The sequence below is a fragment of the Ambystoma mexicanum genome, chromosome 1p (assembly GCF_040938575.1).
Source record: "Ambystoma mexicanum isolate Mex_15411 chromosome 1p, UKY_AmexF1_1, whole genome shotgun sequence".
In the NCBI taxonomy this organism is placed as follows: domain Eukaryota; kingdom Metazoa; phylum Chordata; class Amphibia; order Caudata; family Ambystomatidae; genus Ambystoma; species Ambystoma mexicanum.
Genome location: NC_090921.1, coordinates 1,312,276,837 through 1,312,297,870, shown reverse-complemented (window position 1 = coordinate 1,312,297,870; position 21,034 = coordinate 1,312,276,837). Strand labels below are relative to the sequence as shown.

The 21,034-nt window shown below is 46.9% G+C and overlaps 1 protein-coding gene across 1 annotated transcript in view; it reads right to left on the bottom strand.

Annotated features, from left to right (window-relative positions):
• SLC17A7 (solute carrier family 17 member 7) overlaps window positions 1-21,034 on the bottom strand; it is a 422,432-nt gene that overhangs the window by 10,713 nt on the left and 390,685 nt on the right. The window contains exons 5-10 of the mRNA XM_069606405.1: window positions 20,892-20,979; window positions 20,557-20,643; window positions 20,174-20,316; window positions 17,387-17,536; window positions 17,051-17,183; window positions 16,730-16,840 (exon numbers count right to left, since the gene is read on the bottom strand). Of these exons, the coding sequence (XP_069462506.1) occupies window positions 16,730-16,840; window positions 17,051-17,183; window positions 17,387-17,536; window positions 20,174-20,316; window positions 20,557-20,643; window positions 20,892-20,979 (712 nt within the window). The remainder of the gene's footprint in view (window positions 1-16,729; window positions 16,841-17,050; window positions 17,184-17,386; window positions 17,537-20,173; window positions 20,317-20,556; window positions 20,644-20,891; window positions 20,980-21,034) is intronic.

The window sequence follows — 21,034 nt, the reverse complement described above, 5'->3', positions numbered from 1 at the left end:
CATTAACCAGAGAGACTCTTTGATCAACAACAGTCAGGAAGATGGGTGGGACTTTGTATCACAAGGGAGTGTGGGCAGAGATCTTTCTGCTGAGAGAAGGTTTCTGCCATCTTGGTTCTGGGACACCCCATGGTTCCAGTTTCACCCCTTAGCATTCTCCTGTTGGAAAACACTCTGGTTATGCCCTCACACACATAGAAAATTGTTGGTAGGGACCCCAGGATTTGTTCGCTATGGTAGGCTTAGCCTACACCAATCACTGTGGCCCACTTGGCTTTAAAAGAGGGCGTAGTCCCCTTTTAGCAGTTCATCTGAAGACTTCACTTGAAGTAAGAAAGAATAACTCAATCTTGGACCCTGGCTGAAGGTACAGCCTGCCTTACATCTTCTGCCAGTGAAGGAAGGCCAGGATATTCAAAGAGGGAAGGTAGAGCCCTCCCCTTATCTTCTCCACGGGAACAGAAGGAGAAACAGAACTCAGAGGACCCTCCAGTTGCTCCAGAACCAGTACCCAGCCAGCACAGAGCATGCCCTGCCAGGCCCTGCAGCAAGCTTCCTGAGTCGGAAGTGCCAGAAGGTCTCTGATCCTACAACCAAGGACAAGGCAGCTGCCCACAACACACTCCACATCTGTGGGCCATCCGCCTTAATGGATGACACAAGCCCATTGAAGAAGCTGTGAGAAGTGCCTCGACAAGCATCTACCAACGTCAGCTTTAAAGAACATTTTCAAGCCAGATGAGTTCATCGGTTTGCAACCAACGGCAACGCTGACCGTTGTCAAGCCGCCGTCGCTTAAAGACAACCGAGCCGTCCCCACCAGTGCTTCTGAACCACCAATCAGCACTGACACAACAATTCCTGTCCCATAGCCACTGTGTAGGCCAGCCTGCAGCCGTTCATCCAGCTTCACTCGCCGAACACGGGAGGATAGCTCAGGGGCAACATGCTCACCAACGTGGAAGCAAGACGACACGGAGCACCACTGGTTCGATCCCGGGTTCACGCTTAGAAACCTCTGGGTATTAAGCACTTTATAAATAACCTATATCATATCATATCATAACTGTCTTGCTGCCTGATAACCGCAGCTGACTCCCGTCTTGAACTCTGTCACAAAGCACCCTGAAGCCGACTCGACCTTGTCGAGCACCAAGAACATTCAGAGCATAAGGTACATTGTGGTTCTGTCCCCCTGGTCCTTCCCAGAAGACCCCTAGAGACATTTTAAGACCCATTGCTCCCTTTGTGCTAAAGCAAAGAAACTTTAACAAACGGCTGTGGTTATTAACCATACCAATGACACTCCGGCCAGTATCCAGAATGCATCCCTTTTCCTTCTTTGAAAATATCTGTCCTCTCATTCCTTTACAGGATTGTTTGCATTTTGTAGTGTTGTTAGATTGTCTGTTGTGTTTAATAAAGTAGATATTTTTAATACAACATTGTCTGGACAGTTCCTTTTATCATTGGGTAATAATTGTATTTTCGCTGTGTTGCAACTAACCAACGATCCACAACCTTGTGGAGATAAGCCTGCCGTTTCATTCGCATTACCCAAATTGGGAACAGAAGTTTATAATTTGTTTGTGTTCCCAATCTGTTGTATCCCTTCTGGTGTACTAGAGGTTTGGGGCTGATTGATGGTTTAGAAACCGATATTCACCCCTGGACCGGCGGTGCCCTGGAAGTTGATTTGTCACAACGATGGTGATTCATTTGGATAGGTTCTATGGATTGAGCCTGTGCAATCCTTGTCTGATCTGGATACCATGGGTCCAAGTAGAATCTAGCAGGGAACTTTATGGTCGAACACCAATCCATCCCTTACCACATGTGGCTGGTACACGCATAATCGCATTACTTCTAGAACGGATTCTACAGCTAGGGGCAAGATACACTCTGAATGCCCTAGACCACTTTTGCCAAACAAATGTCCATCTACATCTACAGTATACCCCAAAATCAGTATGTTCTTGTCCAGATTCGCAAAGACCTTACACAAGGTATGGTTACTTAGAAAAGGTGTGGTTAGAGAACGGCTTACCCAAGACAGGCTTCTAAATAACTCTGGATACTTAGTACAAATACTGGATATGCTTCAGACTGCCAAATTAGAAGGCTCCTCCATTTATGCTGATCACGTGAGTAGCTGTACCCAAAGGGTAATATGTTCATTGGGTAAGGCATATGTTTATCCTTATTTGGAGCAGCACAGGGGATTCTTACTGAAGATCAGTCAAAACCTAAGTGCGATCCCAGAGGCTCTGCATCAGAATACAGAAGGTTTGCTGCTTAGTGAACACTACATTAAAGAGTTGGCTAAATACCAGTGGCTCCTACCTCCACTGGCACTGGATAAGTCCCTGCTAGATTAAAGACCGGTAGTGCTCCGTGCCTTATCCAATGAAGAAAATGTCCTAAGAAGATCTTTCATTACTACTAGGGCCCGAATCAGATAAGAGCCCCTTACCTAACCAATCCTACAGAACCCTAGGCTCTGCAGACCCTCCAGGAGAAGAGGCTACTTGGCTGCAGAAAACTAACAACTAGCTGCCTTTTCCCAGTGGGGTCTATCCTACAGGAGTAGGTTGCCCAGAAGAGAATCTAATTTAGGGTGATTGAATGATAGGTTTACCTCGCCCTTCTTTATTGGGGATGCATTCGGCATTACCTGGTTAAGGATGAAAAAGAGACCCTTGGGTACTGCAGACCGTTCAGAGTTTTCACATAGAGTTTGCCTCCCTCCTTTTTCAGGTCACATGAACATGGAGGATTCAATGTACACATATAGGATTGCAAGTCGTTTCTCAGCAGGTAAGAAATCTCCTCGTTAAAGGTGTCCTAGAACCCACACAATGTTCTCCTTCAGGTTTTTCAAGCAATCTTTTCACAGTGCAAAAGAAAGACAGAGGTTTTTGGCCAGTTATATATTGAAGGGAACTCAACAGATTTCAGTTGTACGGGCATTTAAAAATGGAAATAGTCCCCCTTTTGCATGGTGTGTTTCATCAGGGGACTGGATGGTTGTGATGGACTGACCAGTGGATCGTCCTTGGAAGGGAGCAGTGACCGGCCGGAGGCAGTGGCAGGCAGCAACAAGTCTGTGTTTCTAGTGGGGGAACGCCAGCAGCCAGTGACTCCGGCAATGAAGGAGGACGAACCACCACTACCAAGTATACGGCTAGCAGACATGACAGGGCAGCCGACGGTGGTGATCCCGGCAGACTGGGAAAGCAAGCGGCCAAGTACATGGCCGGCGGCCCTGACAGGACGGAACATCGCCAGTTGAAAAGCGGCCCACACTGGGATAGGGCATAGCTTAACGGCAGGTCATGGACTGGGAAGCATGAAGGGGGTGGGGCTTAAGGACAAACTCAGGGTACTTGTTGCAGAAAGAGAGGTGATTGGCCACAGGGGAAAGTGTCAGCTGTATACCACTCCGGGACACCTGGGGGAACAGAAATCAGGTACAGGGTATGCAATCAATGGGGCAGGAAGGGGTGTTTAAAAGGCGATGGTCGTTCAAGGAGGTGATTGTTTGCTTCTCCTCATTGTTGCAGGAATGTGCTGAGGAAAGACACGCAGCAGAGTACCTGTGGGCATACTGAGGACAGACCGAAGCCGCAGGAACAGAGACTCGTAGCGGGACAGAGAAGAATTCCCAGACTTTGGTTTCAGCCGGAGGAGGGTGATGTGAGCAGTACAGTGCCTGTATGTTGAAGTAAAGGAACGTATAGAGAAATGAATCCCTGCCTATCGAGTATTATTTTATCCCAAGTGGTGTCAATGGTCTAACTGGACCTGAAAGGTGTTTACATTTCCATCCCTATAGTTCATCCCAAAAGTCAGTTCCTCAGGTTTTCCTGGGGGGAAAAGTATTTTGTTCCACTTGTCTCCCATTTGACCTGTCATCAGCACCAGCTGTTTCAGGAAGCTACTGAAGCTGGTTGCAAAACTGGAGGTTGATGGCTGGAAGGTTATGGATGAATCTTAAGCACTGTCAATTACTTTGGCCAACCCCCAAGACCATTGTCTTTCAGCCTGCCATTGAATAACAGAAGTGCAAAGACCATATGCAAATAAACGTGTTGCCACCCCCCAAAGGGGCAGTCTAGCCCGAACTGTTAGGTCACATCCCTCCTGCATAAGACCACAAGGGTATCTGGTCATTGCATCGAATGAAATACCATCGAATGCCTTTCCATCCAATGAATTGCATTGGAAAAAAGCATTGAATGCATGTTTTTTGAAGGTAAATTTACAATTACAAGTAAACACTGTCTGACATGGTCGCATGTCGGGCAGCGTTTAATTGTAATTGTGAATGCTGCCAGTTTTTACCACCTGCTAAAAGCAGGCACATTTCAAAGGAATCCATTGTAAATGATGCAATGCAATGTGTATATGGCAAACAGCATTTTGCACTTCTTGCAAAACGAATGCAAAAACAAGGTGTAAAGTTGATTTCCTCAGCTTTTACACTGTAATTTACACCCAGTTTTGCAAATCATAAAAATGAACGGTAGGGGAGCTAACAGCACTTAATCACTAATATTGGAAGTCAGTCCACTCAATGAAATTAGAGCACATTGTAAAGTTACCCTGATAATGGGCCTCGGTGGCCTGTGTTATACCCCATAGTATGAAGAAACTAGTCATTGGTGTCTGATAGTCTAAGACAGGTTTCTGCAATCTTTAGTTTAATTTTAATGGATTTTAAAGGGTAAAAAAAGGGGCTTGGGGGGACCCCCCATTAAAAACAAAAGTTAAAAAAATGCATTCGATGCTATTTATTGCGATGCATTTTTTCCGATGAAATGGTCTGTCGATGGTAAGAATTCGATGGAATGACTATAAACCGACCACAAGCTACCCTAGATATGTATTAGCTTCATTGGCAATCTTTGGTTAGGTGTAGCTTTGGTCTCTAGGTACAGCAGGCTTAGGCTAGTTTCAGCAGAAGAAAAGGGCCAGCAAATTCCAAAGCTGATCTACTTGGACGACATACTGAGCATGCCAGCTTCCAGGAAATTGGCACTGACTCATCGGTATTTGACCCGCATTTTCATCCAGTCTCATCCGGATCTAATTTAGGACAGCTGGAACATACCTGACACTTTAACAGGATACCAATTAGACTTGAAAAAGACCATATGGTTGAAATACGTGTTGGCCTAGTCATGCACTCCATGTTTTTGGGAGCGCTGGAAAACTGCAATGACACTTGAATATTAAGTTCTAAAAAAGAACATTGGGCTCAGCACAGTATGATTGGTGTTCATACTAACCTTACACTATTTCCTCAAGAGGTTAGGGCATTTCCTCTTGAACACCACAATAAGCAGCGGCCAATTCTAATAATTTTCTATCACTCCTATACCTCAGCGCGTAAGACAATTGGTTGCTCTAAGAATTGCCTATACCTATTCTTTAGGACTGGTTGCCAGTTCACTTGCAATGGAATGCTTCATAAAAGGGTGGTTACGGTGCTCCACAATGCTATGGTTGGAAAACGGTGTGGCAGTCAGGTACATCAACAATTTGGGAGGCAATTGCTCAAGAACTCCTGCAGATCTTGAAAGGAGTTTTGTGTGCACTGTCTCCCATGGCCCTTCATGGTGAATGTAGTGTTTATGTCAGGTACTCACAATTCTGTGGCAGATTGATGTTCAAGGCATTTAAAAGAATCCAATGATTGGTGCCTCTTTCACCCTTGTCTTCTTGGTGCTTCAGTACCAGTGGTGCCCAATAGAAATTGATATTTTCGCCTCTAGGCTGAATGCAAAGAGCCCTAATTTTTCAGCTGGAGACCAGATGTGCACCCTGTGCGCAGAGATGACTTTTTAAGCTTTAGGTGCCAATCTTGCACCATGCTTACCTTCTCTTTTCCACAATCTCCAGGTCCACCCTCAATTGGTCTCCGTTGTTTTGGTGACGGCAGTTGGGTTGTCTCAGGCTTGGTACCGCATTGGTCTAAAATCCAGCATCAACATACCACGCCTCCTTCCTTGCCCTCCACACATATTAACCAGCCTGAAAGGGCAGTTCCATCCTCTCGGGTCCTGGACAGCTCCCTGACTCTAACATCCTGGAAGATGTTGGGCCTTTCCTAAATTATCAGAGCATTTAATCTGTGACTTCAGACTTCTTAAAGGTGTGCTGGGCCCCAGTCATCAGGAAACTATATATTTATACTTGGAAGGTTTGTGTTTGTTGGTCTCTGTCTAGAGCCTTGAATCCCTTTACAGCCTCTGAAGTGGAGGCTGCATATCTTCTTGGGGTGTGATCTTATCACCCTCATTTGAGATAGTGAACGTTTACAGGCCAGGCCCAGCATAAAAGGGATCAAGGGATCCCCATAGGTCAGAAGCTGTAAGTGTGGAGTTACTTGATATTATATGATAAATAATTTATAACGCACTTAATACCCAGAAGTTTCTAAGCGCGGACCCGGGGATCAAACCTGTGTTGCTCTGTGTCGTCTTGCTTCCAAGGCGAGCACGTTGCCCCTGAGCTATCCTCCCGAGATAGTATTTAAACACCTCCACCCTCCTCAACACAGGAACGATGTCCTGTAGGATATCAATTTGGTTTTCTCTCTTTCAAGAATAGACCTCCAACAATGACTTCCCTATGCAGGCCAATGTCAACCAAATTGGTCACTCTTCTGTGGGTATAGGTAGATTACATCGAATTCGATTCCAACCAAGTTTTCCATGGAGTTTCACTGCAAATCTATCAGGAGAGGGGGATAGGGAAATAGGAAATGTAGGGGGCTATAGGGAAGGCCTGCGAGCGGTCTCCGTCGCATAGGTTTGAGAGGAAATGTCTTTGATGGAATCGCATAGATCCCTTCTGTGGCTTGTGTCTTTCGCATAGGTTTGAGAGGAAATGTCTTCCATGGAATCGCATAGATCCCTTCTGTGGCTTGTGTCTTTCAAACAGGTTTCAGACATCAGGAATTTGGCCCTGAAGCTGAGGGTGTGGGGGGGGGGGGGGTTTGTAGGATTCACTTCTCCCTCTCTTGAAGGACTAAGATGAATTGCAGTTCAGTACATTATCCACCCTTTCATGATTGTCTCTAGTTATATCACGCATATCTTATTAAACCCTAGCCAAACAACTGAGAGGTTCTTGTTCTCAACTCCTGGGCATCATTACGAGTTGGGTGTCATCCCAACGGTAAACCTCCAGAATACCACCCAAATGAATTACCATTACCGCCACTTGGTCCAGCGGAATTTCCGCTGGATTATAAGTGGTGGTGGCAGTGTAATTCCCCATTTTATTTGAGTCCATTGGTGTTACACAGTTGATGGTCGTGCAGAGTATGGGCTATCCCTCTGTCCCCAAATATCAAACCGACATCCACAGTAATACCTGTCAGAATGAATGTTAGGGCCAAAGATGGTAGTCCGTGGAGTCAGGACGCAGGAACAACCGGAAGAACCCCTGGAGCGCTGTAAGGGAAGGTATATGGTTATGTAATGTTACAGAATGCAGTATCTGAGTATAAACACCCGAACCACTGAAATACCTGTGAGGGTTGGAGCGTGGACCCAGGGAGGTTCTAAGGACAACAGGTCCGGGTGAAGCTTGATAAAGTCCTGGCAGGCAACCACCTAAGGCAGGACCGAGGTCCAAAACAAATAAGGGCTAGACACAAGGCAGTCCGTAGAGCAGCGTGGAGGTCGGCAACAGATGATCAAAGTTCCAAGGCAAGTTAGGGCAAGACACGAGGCAGTCCGTTATGGGAAAACAGTTCGGCAGCCAAATATATCCAAAGTTCCAAAGTTGACAGGGTTTAGACGAAGAATAATCCGTAGTACAAAAGCCGTGGTCCGAAGTGAAAAAAGTCCTGAACGAAGCGCGAGCGACACGTGATCCCAAAAGAACAGCTGTGAAGCAAGGCTGTCAGTAACTGGACTCCTTTTATCCGACGTAGGGAAACACGTGACAACGGTCACGTGACGCAAGTTACCAAAGCGTTGCAGTATTGCTAGGCAACTAGTCACGTGATCCGCGCCGTGTTGTGTCGGACAGTCCTCCGTGAACAGTGTGATTGTTTGTGATGAAGGAGCCTCCAATTAACTTGCCACAAACGTGAAGGGCGATAAACTCCAGTTTTGTCAAGCGTGCCATGTCGTGCCCTACAGTGTGGAACCTGTTGAGGCAGTAAGGTACCTCTGTTGGGTTGTGTGGATTTGAGTGCTGCTTGAGAGGAGGACATAGAGGGGCGTGTCTTTTGTGCGGGGGGCGGTGTGACAGAATCCCCCCTCAAAGGCCCACGACCACGTGGGCTTGCCGGGTTATCCCTATGAAACTGCGACACCAAAAGCGGTGCCTGGACATCACGGGAATGAACCCAAGAGCGGTCCTCGGGGCCATAACCCAGCCAGTCCACTAGGTACTTGAGGCGACCCCTATGGAAACGTGATCCAAGGATGGCACTGACCTCAAACACGTCCTGGGAGGACACAGAGACAGGGGCGGGAGGAACAAGGACACGAGTGGAAGCAAGGTAAGGCTTGAGGAGGGATACATGGAAGACCGGATGGATCCGCCAAGCATTTGGAACAGACAATCGCAGGGCCACGGGATTCAGGATTTTAATGATCCGATAGGGACCCACAAAGCGAGGCAACAATTTGCGACAACCAGGGATTCGCAGGTGCCTGGTCGATAACCACACCCGATCGCCCACCTGATACACCGGTGCCTCAGCCCGCCTACGGTCCGCCTTAACCTTCATCACGGACTGCGCTTCACGGAGATGGACCAGGGTTTGTGCATGAACACCAGCTAGATCACGTACGCAGGCGTTGGCGGCAGGAGTGGCAGATGAGAAATCAGGGAGAGGAAGGACGCGTGGATGTTGCCCATACATAGAATAAAAGGGGGAAAACCCAGTGGCTGAATGACGAGAGTTGTTGTATGCAAACTCAGCAAGGTAGAGCAGTTTGGGCCAGGAGTCCTGGAACTGAAGGGACAGACAACGCAGGTATTGCTCTAGGGCTTGGTTAACCCTCTCGGTTTGCCCGTCACTTTCGGGATGGTACGCCGAAGAGAAGCGAGCATCAATACCCAAGAGTTTGGTAAGAGCACGCCAAAAGCAGGACGTAAACTGGGATCCCCGGTCCGATACAATGACTTGTGGTAAACCAAACAGACAAAAAACCGTCTTAAAAAACAGGCGAGCCAGTGCTGGGGCCGATGGTATGCCCGTGCAGGGAATGAAACGGGCCATTTTTGTATATGAATCGACAATAACCCATATGGTATTGTAACCTTGCCTACGGGGTAAATCAGTGATGAGATCCATAGAGATGGTGTGCCATGGCCTGGGAGGTATGGGTAACGGCAGAAGTAACCCTAATGGTCGTCCTCTGCGTGTTTTGCATTGTGCACATATAGAACATGTGTTTACGTAGTTTTCTACGTCTCTTCTCATGGATGGCCACCAGCACCAGCGATGTAATAATTCAAGGGTGCGTTGTTGCCCGGGATGGCCGTTTATGGCAGCATCATGCGACCAGGCAAGCGCCTGATTGCGTACCTCGCAGGTAGGAAGAAACAGCTTGTCCTGGACAAACGGCAGCCCGTCCCGGAGTATAATGTCCCATTCAGTGAGTGCATGAGGATGTTGAGCAACCCATTGTCTGATGGCAGTGAGCATGGTTGGCGAGGGTGTACACATACAAACAACGTGGCTTTTCCCTAATAACGTGTCTGGAAATGAAACTAATGAATCCCCACCGGGAGATCGGGACAAAGCGTCAGCCTTGCCGTGGATGGAGCCTGGTCGGTGTTTCACAACAAAGTCGAAGGCAGCAAAGAACAAGTGCCAACGTACTTGCCGGCTGTTGCTGCATTTCAAGGAAGCCAGATCTTGTAGATTCTTGTGGTCAGTATAGACCACTGTTTGATGCTTGGCCCCCAAAAGATGGTGTCGCCAGGTCTGGAGGGCGTCCTTGATGGCCAGCAGCTCTTTCTCGGTTACCGTGTAATGAGTTTCGGCTGCCGAGAATTTTCGAGAATGATAGGCCACTGGATGCAAACTACCCGTGGTTGGACACGGCTGGGACAATACAGCGCCTAGAGCAAATGATGAGGCATCTGCCTCCAGAACGTAGGGTAGGTCGGAGTCGGGGTGTTGCAGGACAGGGGCAGAAGCAAACCTGGACTTAAGAGCCTCGAATGCCTTTTGATGTGTAGGGTTCCATATGTAAGGAACCTGAGGACTGGTCAAAGCGGTCAGAGGAGAAACAATGGAAGAAAAGCCTGCGATGAACCGTCGGTAAAAATTAGCGAAACCAAGAAAAGACTGGAGTTGTTTGATGTTAACCGGTGTCGGCCATTCCATAACAGCACGAACCTTAGACTGATTCATGGACAAACCCCCGGGGGAGATGAAAAAACCTAGGAACTCCACTTCTTTTGAATGGAAAGTACATTTCTCAGGCTTGGCGAAAAGAGCGTTCGCCTTGAGGCGAGAAAGGACCTCTCTGACATGACAGACGTGTTCCTCCAACGAGGATGAAAAAACCAAGATATCGTCCAGATATACCACCACGAACGTATCCAGAATGTCAGAGAATACGTCGTTGATAAATCGTTGGAAAGTAGCGGGAGCGTTACAAAGCCCAAAGGGCATTACGGTATACTCATAAAGTCCCTGCTTGGAGCAGAAGGCCGTCTTCCACTCGTCCCCAGGCCTCATACGGATCAGGTTGTATGCCCCTCTTAGGTCCAGTTTGGTAAAAACCGTAGCCCTTGTCAGCCTGTCCAGTAGGGTGGAGATGAGCGGTAGAGGGTACCTGTTTTTAATAGTAATGGCATTCAACCTCCTATAGTCTACACATGGCCGCAAGTCGCCTTCCTTTTTTGGCACGAAGAATATCGGGCTGGCAGCCGGGGAACATGATGGACGGATGTGCCCTAATTGTAAAGCCTGACGGATGTATACTTTGAGGGCCTGTTCCTCTGGGTGTGACAACGAGTAGATCTTACCCCTGGGTATAGGAGCATCTGGAACCAGATCAATCGGACAATCGTATGGTCTGTGTGGGGGTAGACCTTCCGCAGTGGCTTTATCAAAAACCATGTGGAAATCATGATATTCGGCGGGAATGTTCGCCAGGATGGCCCCCACGGTATGCGAATGCCTAGTGTCTGGTGTAATGTCATCAATGTGAGTAGTTGCCAGGGCACCAAGGATTGTGGCAGGAGAGGAGAGCGACTCATTTTCCACAAGACAGAATTGCTGACACACTTCAGATTCGAACATGACTTGTCCCGTTCCCCAATTAATCAACGGGTTGTGTTGCCGTAACCAAGGTATACCCACTATAATGCCGAATTGGGGTGTAGTGATAAGGTCAAATGACATGACTTCCCTATGGGTACTCTGGATCAATACTTCCAAGGGAGCGGTCTGGAACTGGATGGGACCGGAAGACAAAGATGTGCCATCAACCGCATGTACGGGTTCTGGATGTTCTTTTCTGACCAGGGGTAGGTTGAGACGATGGGCCAAGTCTATATCGATATAACATCCGGTAGCCCCAGAATCAATTACAATATGAACCACATGTGTGACCTCCCTAGTGGGTTTCATAAGGGCATGGACTACTACCGGTCTGACGGGGCCAAAGGCGGGTTCAGAGGGATTTGTGGATAGGCTCGCCGGTGCCCCCTGAATCATGGGCGAGCCCTCTGAAAACCCGGGGTTTTGTTCTTAGGACGTCGGGGGCATTCCCTTACATAGTGTCCGTTCAACCCACAATAGAAACAGGCATTATCCGTTCTCCGGCGTTCTCGTTCGGTTGATGTTATCGGGCTTCGGATACCACCTATCTGCATGGGTTCGGAAGTGGTAGAGGAGGCTGGACCGGACTGGCTAGTGAACGTTGTTTCTGTCCTTCTCTCGGATCTCCTTGCGTCGATCTGTAAAGCAAGATCCACTAGATCCGAAAACACCGAGGGAAGAGCACGAACCACTGAAAGCGCATCCTTCATGGTGTTGCACAAGCCATGGTAGAACACAATTGCCTTTTTCTCCTCAGGCCAAGAAGTCTCAGCGGCAAGTTGGTTATACCGAGCGATGTATTCTATCAGTGATAGTTTACCCTGTGTTAGGTCTAGGAGTTCCAGATCCCTTGATTGAGCCTTATGGCGTGTATCGAAGACTTTGGCCATTTCCGCTGTGAGAAGATCAAAATCATACAAGGCGGGATGATTGTTTTCCAACATTGGATTTGCCCATGTAGCCGCCACCCCAGATAAATGTGAGAGAAGAAATGCGGCCTTTGTGACTGAATCGGGAAAAGCCAAGGGTCTGCACAAAAAATGAAGCTTACATTGGTTAATGAAAGTACGGTATTTCCGAGGATCCCCCTGGAAACGTTCTGGAGCGGCAAGAGGAACAGGGTTTGGGAGTAACACAGGAGTGGGTGTAGGGGCTGGAACAGGGGCTGGCTGATTCGGGGGGACAGTATCCCCGAATTCGGCATCTGGGGGCAATGGGTAACGTGTGCTTTGTAGGGCATCAAGCCGGTTATGTATGGCGGTCGTGGCGGCGGCCATGTCAGTCCTGAGGGACGCCACTGCCTGTATCAAAGCGGTCACTGGGTCCCCGGTGGAGGGATTCATGCTCTGGACGACCAAAAATGGGCTTCACAGTCTGTTACACAGTTGATGGTCGTGCAGAGTATGGGCTATCCCTCTGTCCCCAAATATCAAACCGACATCCACAGTAATACCTGTCAGAATGAATGTTAGGGCCAAAGATGGTAGTCCATGGAGTCAGGACGCAGGAACAACCGGAAGAACCCCTGGAGCGCTGTAAGGGAAGGTATATGGTTATGTAATGTTACAGAATGCAGTATCTGAGTATAAACACCCGAACCACTGAAATACCTGTGAGGGTTGGAGCGTGGACCCAGGGAGGTTCTAAGGACAACAGGTCCGGGTGAAGCTTGATAAAGTCCTGGCAGGCAACCACCTAAGGCAGGACCGAGGTCCAAAACAAATAAGGGCTAGACACAAGGCAGTCCGTAGAGCAGCGTGGAGGTCGGCAACAGATGATCAAAGTTCCAAGGCAAGTTAGGGCAAGACACGAGGCAGTCCGTTATGGGAAAACAGTTCGGCAGCCAAATATATCCAAAGTTCCAAAGTTGACAGGGTTTAGACGAAGAATAATCCGTAGTACAAAAGCCGTGGTCCAAAGTGAAAAAAGTCCTGAACGAAGCGCGAGCGACACGTGATCCCAAAAGAACAGCTGTGAAGCAAGGCTGTCAGTAACTGGACTCCTTTTATCCGACGTAGGGAAACACGTGACAACGGTCACGTGACGCAAGTTACCAAAGCGTTGCAGTATTGCTAGGCAACTAGTCACGTGATCCGCGCCGTGTTGTGTCGGACAGTCCTCCGTGAACAGTGTGATTGTTTGTGATGAAGGAGCCTCCAATTAACTTGCCACAAACGTGAAGGGCGATAAACTCCAGTTTTGTCAAGCGTGCCATGTCGTGCCCTACAGTGTGGAACCTGTTGAGGCAGTAAGGTACCTCTGTTGGGTTGTGTGGATTTGAGTTCTGCTTGAGAGGAGGACATAGAGGGGCGTGTCTTTTGTGCGGGGGGCGGTGTGCCAATTGGACTCAATGGGGCTTTTTTGGCAGAATTACCACGGTTGAATTTTCGCTGCACTAATTCTGCCATTTCTGCAGATTTTTTGGCAGTGAGTTAGAGAATTTACCTCCAGGATTTCCCTAGAGGCAAATCCTCCACTTCATGCCCAAACTCGTAATTTGCCATAGTGGCAAAGTTGGCGGTAACTGTGTTACCGCCAACTTTACCACTTACCGCCAAACTCGTAATGAGGCTGTTTTTACCTTTCAGGAAGCCCCATAGACGCATCTCCTTGCAAACCCTTGCTAGCTGTGTTGGTTGGCTCATGTCTTTTTTGGGATTGGCTTGTCCTCCTTTGGCGCTCACGCGGCTATGGGTGCCATGGCCTGCAAAGCATATTGGGTTTACGCTTGAAGGATATCCTTAGGTATATTACTTTCTATGTAGGCCTATATAGCATGTGGCTTTATTTAGGTCTTGAAATTACTTAAAGACGATTCTGCACCCTGCCATTAAATGGTGATTTTTCTGGTGTATGACAGAAAATCGAGATTTTGCTAAGCGCATGGAGGTGAGTATTATCCCTCCACTAGGATTTTCTGACATTATCGGTTCTCACTCTGATGCCGGTTAGGTTGTCATTTTGAGGCAGGTTATGCCGGGACTTGGAGGCAACGGATGAGACATACACCTTGCAATTAAGGACAGTGCAGAATCAAGAAAAGAGGGTGGACTTTGGATTGTGCCATCTTTGGTTACAGAGGAAATTATAGGATTCGTAAAACACCATGTTGTTTTTTCATTTTCTGGAAAGGTTTAGCTTCTGTCTGCTGTCAGATATAAAGGATTATGAGGCATAAACTATCCCCCATGCGCTTAGAATGTATATATCAAAGGAAGGTGCATGTCTCAACAGTTCAAATTCCCACTAGTTGTTCCCTACTCTCAATCTTTTTGCTGACATGTCTCATACACCAGGTGTCTGTACCTTTGGCTCTGCGGATGTTTTAGACTCTGACTACCGTCAGCCCAAGCCAGAGATACTCATAGTCATCTGGAAAGTAAAAGATTGCAGACACCTGTCTTAGACTATCAGACACCAATGACTAGTTTCTTCATACTATGGGGTATAACACAGGCCACCGAGGCCCATTATCAGGGTAACTTTACAATGAGCTCTAATTTCATTGAGTGGACTGACTTCCAATATTAGTGATTAAGTGCTGTTAGCTCCCCTACCGTTCATTTTTATGATTTGCAAAACTGGGTGTAAATTACAGTGTAAAAGCTGGGGAAATCAACTTTACACCTTGTTTTTACATTCGTTTTGCAAGAAGTGCAAAATGCTGTTTGCCATATACACATTGCATTGCATCATTTACAATGGATTCCTTTGAAATGTGCCTGCTTTTAGCAGGTGGTAAAAACTGGCAGCATTCACAATTACAATTAAACGCTGCCCGACATGCGACCATGTCAGACAGTGTTTACTTGTAATTGTCAATGCTGCTTACCATGCCCACATGGTAAGCAGCGTTTACTCACTGTGCACAGAGGAATGTGTGTACACCGCCTTTTGCCCTGCACATTTGCACTCTGCTGTCAAATGACGAAAGTCTGACGACGGGGACCCTGGCTACGCTTGAGTGCAAACGCACCAGGTGCACACGGTTAGTGTGCAGTAAACTGTATACCCCTTTGTTTTGCACCTTACTTTTATGCTCTGGAGACCTAGAAATGACTGCCTACGTGTCTGCTTTAGCTGATCAAATAACACATTTAATGAAATCCAGAAACGTGAGAAATTCCAAAAATAAATACACAACAGTGGGCAGGCAAATTGCACAAACTGCAGAATTGTGCTTACCATTTCAAAATACCTTCCATCGCCTGCAATTAAAGGACCATTTCTGGACCTTGTAACTTCAAAAAAAGGGGGAGCTATAATGTGCGATTTTACTCATAGTTTATTTTAGCGCTTATGACACAGTTCATCCGGTAAAGGGAGCCAGGGGATTGCCTCAAGGTCTGATAAGAGGCCTTGAGGTGGTGCCTGTCTCCAGACGTGGAACACATGTTGTGGCACACCACTTTGCTCACATGGCCACACGTACGTGTATTTAAATGCATAGACAGAAGCAGCAGCATTTGGCTGCAAGGCTCGTATTGAATTGCATTGCCAGGTATATTGCTGGCCTGGTGACATGCCCGAGGCACACCATCAAACACAGTCAGACACTCTGCCCGCCATACTGGCAGGTACACCAACAGGCACACTGTCATTAATTCTGGAAGCCATGCTGCCAGGGCTAAGGTCTGGAACATAGGCATGCTCTCAGACTGTTGTCAAGCATCCTTCTATGGCCGCCATTTACCTCTGCCTTACTGAACCACCTTACTATGGGTTTGGCAGTAAAGTGGAAAATGTACCTCCAGCATTTTACTGGAGGCAGATCCTCGATTATGTCCCCAAAACTCGGTTTTACAACACTGAATTACTGCTTGCGGTAATTCCAATAAAAATACCGATGGAGTCCGGGATTTACACCACATACCACCTCTCGTAAACCTCTGGTAATGCCACGGAACCCAGTAGTGATAATGGTAAAAGAATCTGGTCACTACGAGTTTTCCAGCATCGGCAAATGGTAATACCATTACCAGCACTTATCTGCCAGTATTACCAGCAGATTACAAGTGCCGGTTTAAGCGGTAAATAAGATTTTGCTGTATTACCAGCAACGGTATTACTGTGCCGGTAATACCAGCAGATTATTGCTGGTAGGGGTCGGATTTACCGCCAGTTCTTAGCTGGAGGTAAATCCTCCATCAAAACTTGTAGTTTGATGGTCTGGTAAAAGTGCAGCTAAACAGTATTACCAGCACTTTATTACCGGACCGGCACACTTGTAATGGCCCTCTATGTCTGCAATTCAATGGATTTGCTGCCTCATTACTACTAAACCCCTAATGAAGCCCAGGGTTTGGTTGTTGTCTGCAAGCGTCATGCATGCATGCTGCTAGGCGGCTGTCAGGCCCACTGTCACGATTCTACCAGCCAATCACATCAAACGAGAAACCCAGGCTGAAGATGCCTCACCTGAGATGGCAAAGCCGCTGAAGCCAACAGCCAACACCAGGAAGGAGATGGCCATGCCTCTGGTGTGCGAGTAGCCCACTACAAGCAGCAGGGTCGCCTCCATTCCGAAACCTTGGAGAAGACACAAAACGTAGAATGTCAACGAAACGTGAAATTAATTCCAGCTCAGGCCATTTGTGCACCAGGCAGACAGCATTGAGCTCATTCCTTCATAGAAGAAGAGGTTGGAAGCTACCCTGGTCCACATTGCATCCATGATGAGAAAAAAAGAAGGCAAAGACACAAACACACAAGGATTTACAGGCACTGGGCCCAACTCACCGCCGCAGTTCATCATCTTGCGGACGTTGGTGGTGGACATGATCCTTTTGGTTCGCAGGAAGTCGGCAATTTGGCCTCCGATGGGCACTATGATCGTCATCACCAGGTGAGGGAGAGCCGAGAGGAGGCCGACCTGTCCGGGAGACACAGACATTGCGGTATAGAATTCGCCAGCACCTCCGAGCACTGTGCACAGTCGAAGAGTAAACATGCTCGTAGAGTATTCTCAAACTAACCAAATATATATCTTGCAGTTTAACATTCCAGTAACTATCAACAACCAGTAAAACTATGCAGAGGAGTATTTGCCCCATGCACCGAAGAGAATGCACTCACTTTGCTTATCTCGAACCCAAAGACTTCCTCGAAATAGGCAGGCTGGCTGATCAGCAGCAGATAGAAGGTCCAGCTACGGCAGAAGTTGGCAACAATGATGGCATAGACGGGCATGGAGGTGAAGAACTTCCGCCAGGGCGCCTTGAATTTCTGTGGCGAGAGGAATCAGGGTTTGCTCAGTGGTTGAAGTTAAGCTTACTGCATGTCAAGACCTTCTCCCATCTCACTGTTCCCCTTTTTCCTGTGCGCCTAACACATTTGTCCATCGCCAGAGCCCCACAGGCAAGAAGGCGCACAAATACCAAGACAGCCAGGCAAAGGACCAAATCACAAAGCAAGTGCAGAACAATTAGGCAAGTATACAGATCCTGTGAGTATGTTTCAGCCGATACATGATAGCAATGAAGTAAAGAAGAAGGCCTTCAATGCTTTCTAAATGATTGGCAAAGAGCATGCAACCCTAAGCTGGCGAGGAAGACCATTCCAGAGTAAGTCAAAGGTCAAGCACCCGGCTCTGGCAAGTTTAGATGTGGCTTCACTAGAGACTTTGGGTAATTTGATTGGATTGAACAACACGGATGCTAGACTTCCGAGCTAATCTTTTTTTGCAGGTAAACTGGTGCACTCCCATACAAGCACCTATGGGTAATGGTGATGGTCTCGGGAGGATAGCTCATGGGCAATGTGCTCGCCTTGGAAGCAAGACGACGCAGAGCAACACAGGTTCGATCATGGAGTCCGCGCTTAGAATCCTCTGGGTATTAAGCGTGCTATAAATAACATATCATATCATAACCTGAAAGGCAATACACTCTCTCACAGGAAGCCAGTGAACAGTGCTAATATGGTCCCTGCGCTTGAGTTGGTTGACAATTCGCACAACGCTGTTTTGCACTGTCGGCAGTTTACTCACGTTGCCCTGTGACGAACCGTACAGAAGAATACTACTGTAGCCTATTTGAGCACTAATGATAGCATGCGTTAGGTGGGTGCAATTCCCTTTTCATAAAAATTAGTGCATGTGACAAAGGAGCTTGAGGTAATAGGATGCAGTTGAGACAATATAGTATGTCTGAGCTTTCTAATTTAATGAAGCATCCAGACAAACCCCCCCAAGGTCTTTACTTTGGTTAAAACAGGAATGGTACATCATGCATTTATATACTCCTTATATTCAGGCGAGAGCTTATTCAACCTAGGCTGAGTGCGGACAATCAAGAGTTCCATTTTCGAATCATTGAGGGCTACTTTATTACAAGCCATCCAATTCTGATTTATATTGTACATTTTAATAATATGGTCAGCATCATCTCTATAGACCCCAGATAGCTGCAGTATTATCTGTGTATCATCCGTACAGTTGGTATGAACAGCATCTATGTCATCCAGAATGTCAAAGAGTGGCTTGGTAAATAGGTTGCAGAGTGTAGGGGACAAGCATGAACCCTGAGGAACTCCACAGTTAAGTATAATGTGGACTGCTGCTGCTGAATCACTCGAAACTCTGGCAGAGTGCTCAGATAAGAAACAGAAAATCCAGCTGGCCGCACTCACTGAAAAAATAGCAGATGAAATAAGCCTATCTACTAATATCTTGTGGTCTACTAAATCAAAGGCAGCTGAAAAGATCAAGAAGCATCAAAAGAGCTAGGCTGCCTTTGTCCATAATCTGCAACATACTGGATTTAAGGTCAAGCAGGGCAGCCACTGTGCCACTTGCTGCCCTAATCCATTTGCTTGCCTATGACCCAAACAATTGCATTTTTCCGGATAGGGCTGTAACTACATATAGGCAGTTCGATCAATGATTTTTCAACAATAAAGACATGTTTGTTATAGGCCTGTAATTATTGTCCACTGATGGGTCAAGAGATGATTTGTTCAGTAGGGGAGTAATCCAAGCTTGTTTGATTGATGATGGGGGCAATGTGCTTGCCTTGGATCGAACCTGTGTTGCTATGTGTCATCTTGCTTCCAAGGCAAGCACATTGCCCCCCCCTGAGCTATCGTCCCGTACAATTTATTTGTTGCTGCACGTAATTTATAGAGTTCTATTGTACAAACCATTTTGCTTATTTACCTTATTACAATTCCTATGACGTTTAAGTGGAGCAATCGTGTCGATTGCTGCCAGTAAAGACTGATGGTAATGCATGGCAGTTTCTTGTGCAGATACAAGACTATCAAGCAATTTGAGAGAGGGGCTCAACAGAGAGAGCATAGCATCCTTAGCGACTCTGCGCATATTGTGTTTGCTGGTGAGCATAAAAGTAAGATGCTGTTTTGGTTTCAAACCATGTTTGGGCACCATTCATTTAATGAAGAAATGATCAGACCAGGGACAAGGAATAATATCAAGGTTATTGATGGTTATGCTATGAGCACAACCCCAGTCTATCGTGTGCCCCCCCCTATGTGAATCGGAGCCTTGATATATTGAGGAAAACCAAAATTCCCTAATGCTTTGTTAAGAGAGTTGGTAACAAGAGCTCTCACATCATCCAGCCAATAGTTAAAGTCACCAAGTAACAAAATGTTGGAAGAAGGTTTAAGTACAGATATAAGGGAGGAAATCAATTGAGTTACAAAGAATGGCATATTGGCAGGTGGTCCGTACAAAATGTAGAGACGATAGGTAGTAGAAATATTAACCAACAGCTTTACTAACATGCATCAACTTCCCCTCTCCCGTTTTTTTATCCTTTGCTTTAAACCTTTTGACTCGCCTTCTGACCCTTAGTAGCCCAGACTCCCAATATACGCTACGAATGCATTGGGAAAACTGACCACAAGCGGATTCATAAAATTAGTGCTCTCCCCGATACTCTCCTCAATGTATTTCCGCTCCTCATCTGAAATGGACGGATGCACGGCCGGACTCTCGTAGGACACAAGGATCCAGAATATGTACCAGAAAATTCCAAAACTACCTGCAGACACAGAAAGGAATCCCAATTAGAGCTCTTCTTGGAAAGTGAACGGTTCCCCTTAGTCCATGTATCAATCTGATTTACTCAATGTGTTTAGCTCCGCATTATACTTTCTTCACAACCATCAGTCTGCTTCTTTCTGACTCTCACCGCCCCCACACCCTTCTATCTCTTACGTTCTCCCTTCTCTCCAGGTGCCTGGAGTGATTTGGGAATAATCCTTGAGGTCCATTTACTTACCATAGACATAGAAGACAGAACTCCACCCAGAATATTGGACCAGGACGCCAGCCAGGGGCATGGCAATCACAGCTCCCGCATAGGAACCTACGGATAAACAATGCATCACATTAGCATATTATCTAGAAACATGCAGAAAAAGGTGGGGCTGAGGAACGCAGTGAGCAAGCAAGGAAGCACAAATGTTTTCAGTCCTATACCAGCATTATCCAGCCGCTTATAACATTTATTTTAAACAATTGGTTATAATGTCAAATGTTAACTGTTTTCTTGGAGTATAAGGACAATACATCCTGCTTGGTGTTGTAAGTATTGTCTAAGAAAAATATTTTTACCGCAGAAAGCTGTAGTGGCGAGTCTGCTGCGCTCCAGCGGTGGGGCCCACTTACTCCAGATACCATGGCACGCAGGGTATGTTACCCCCTGGCCCGTAGCGAAGGCAGGCAAGGAGAGAAGACAGAAAAAGGGAGGACATTGG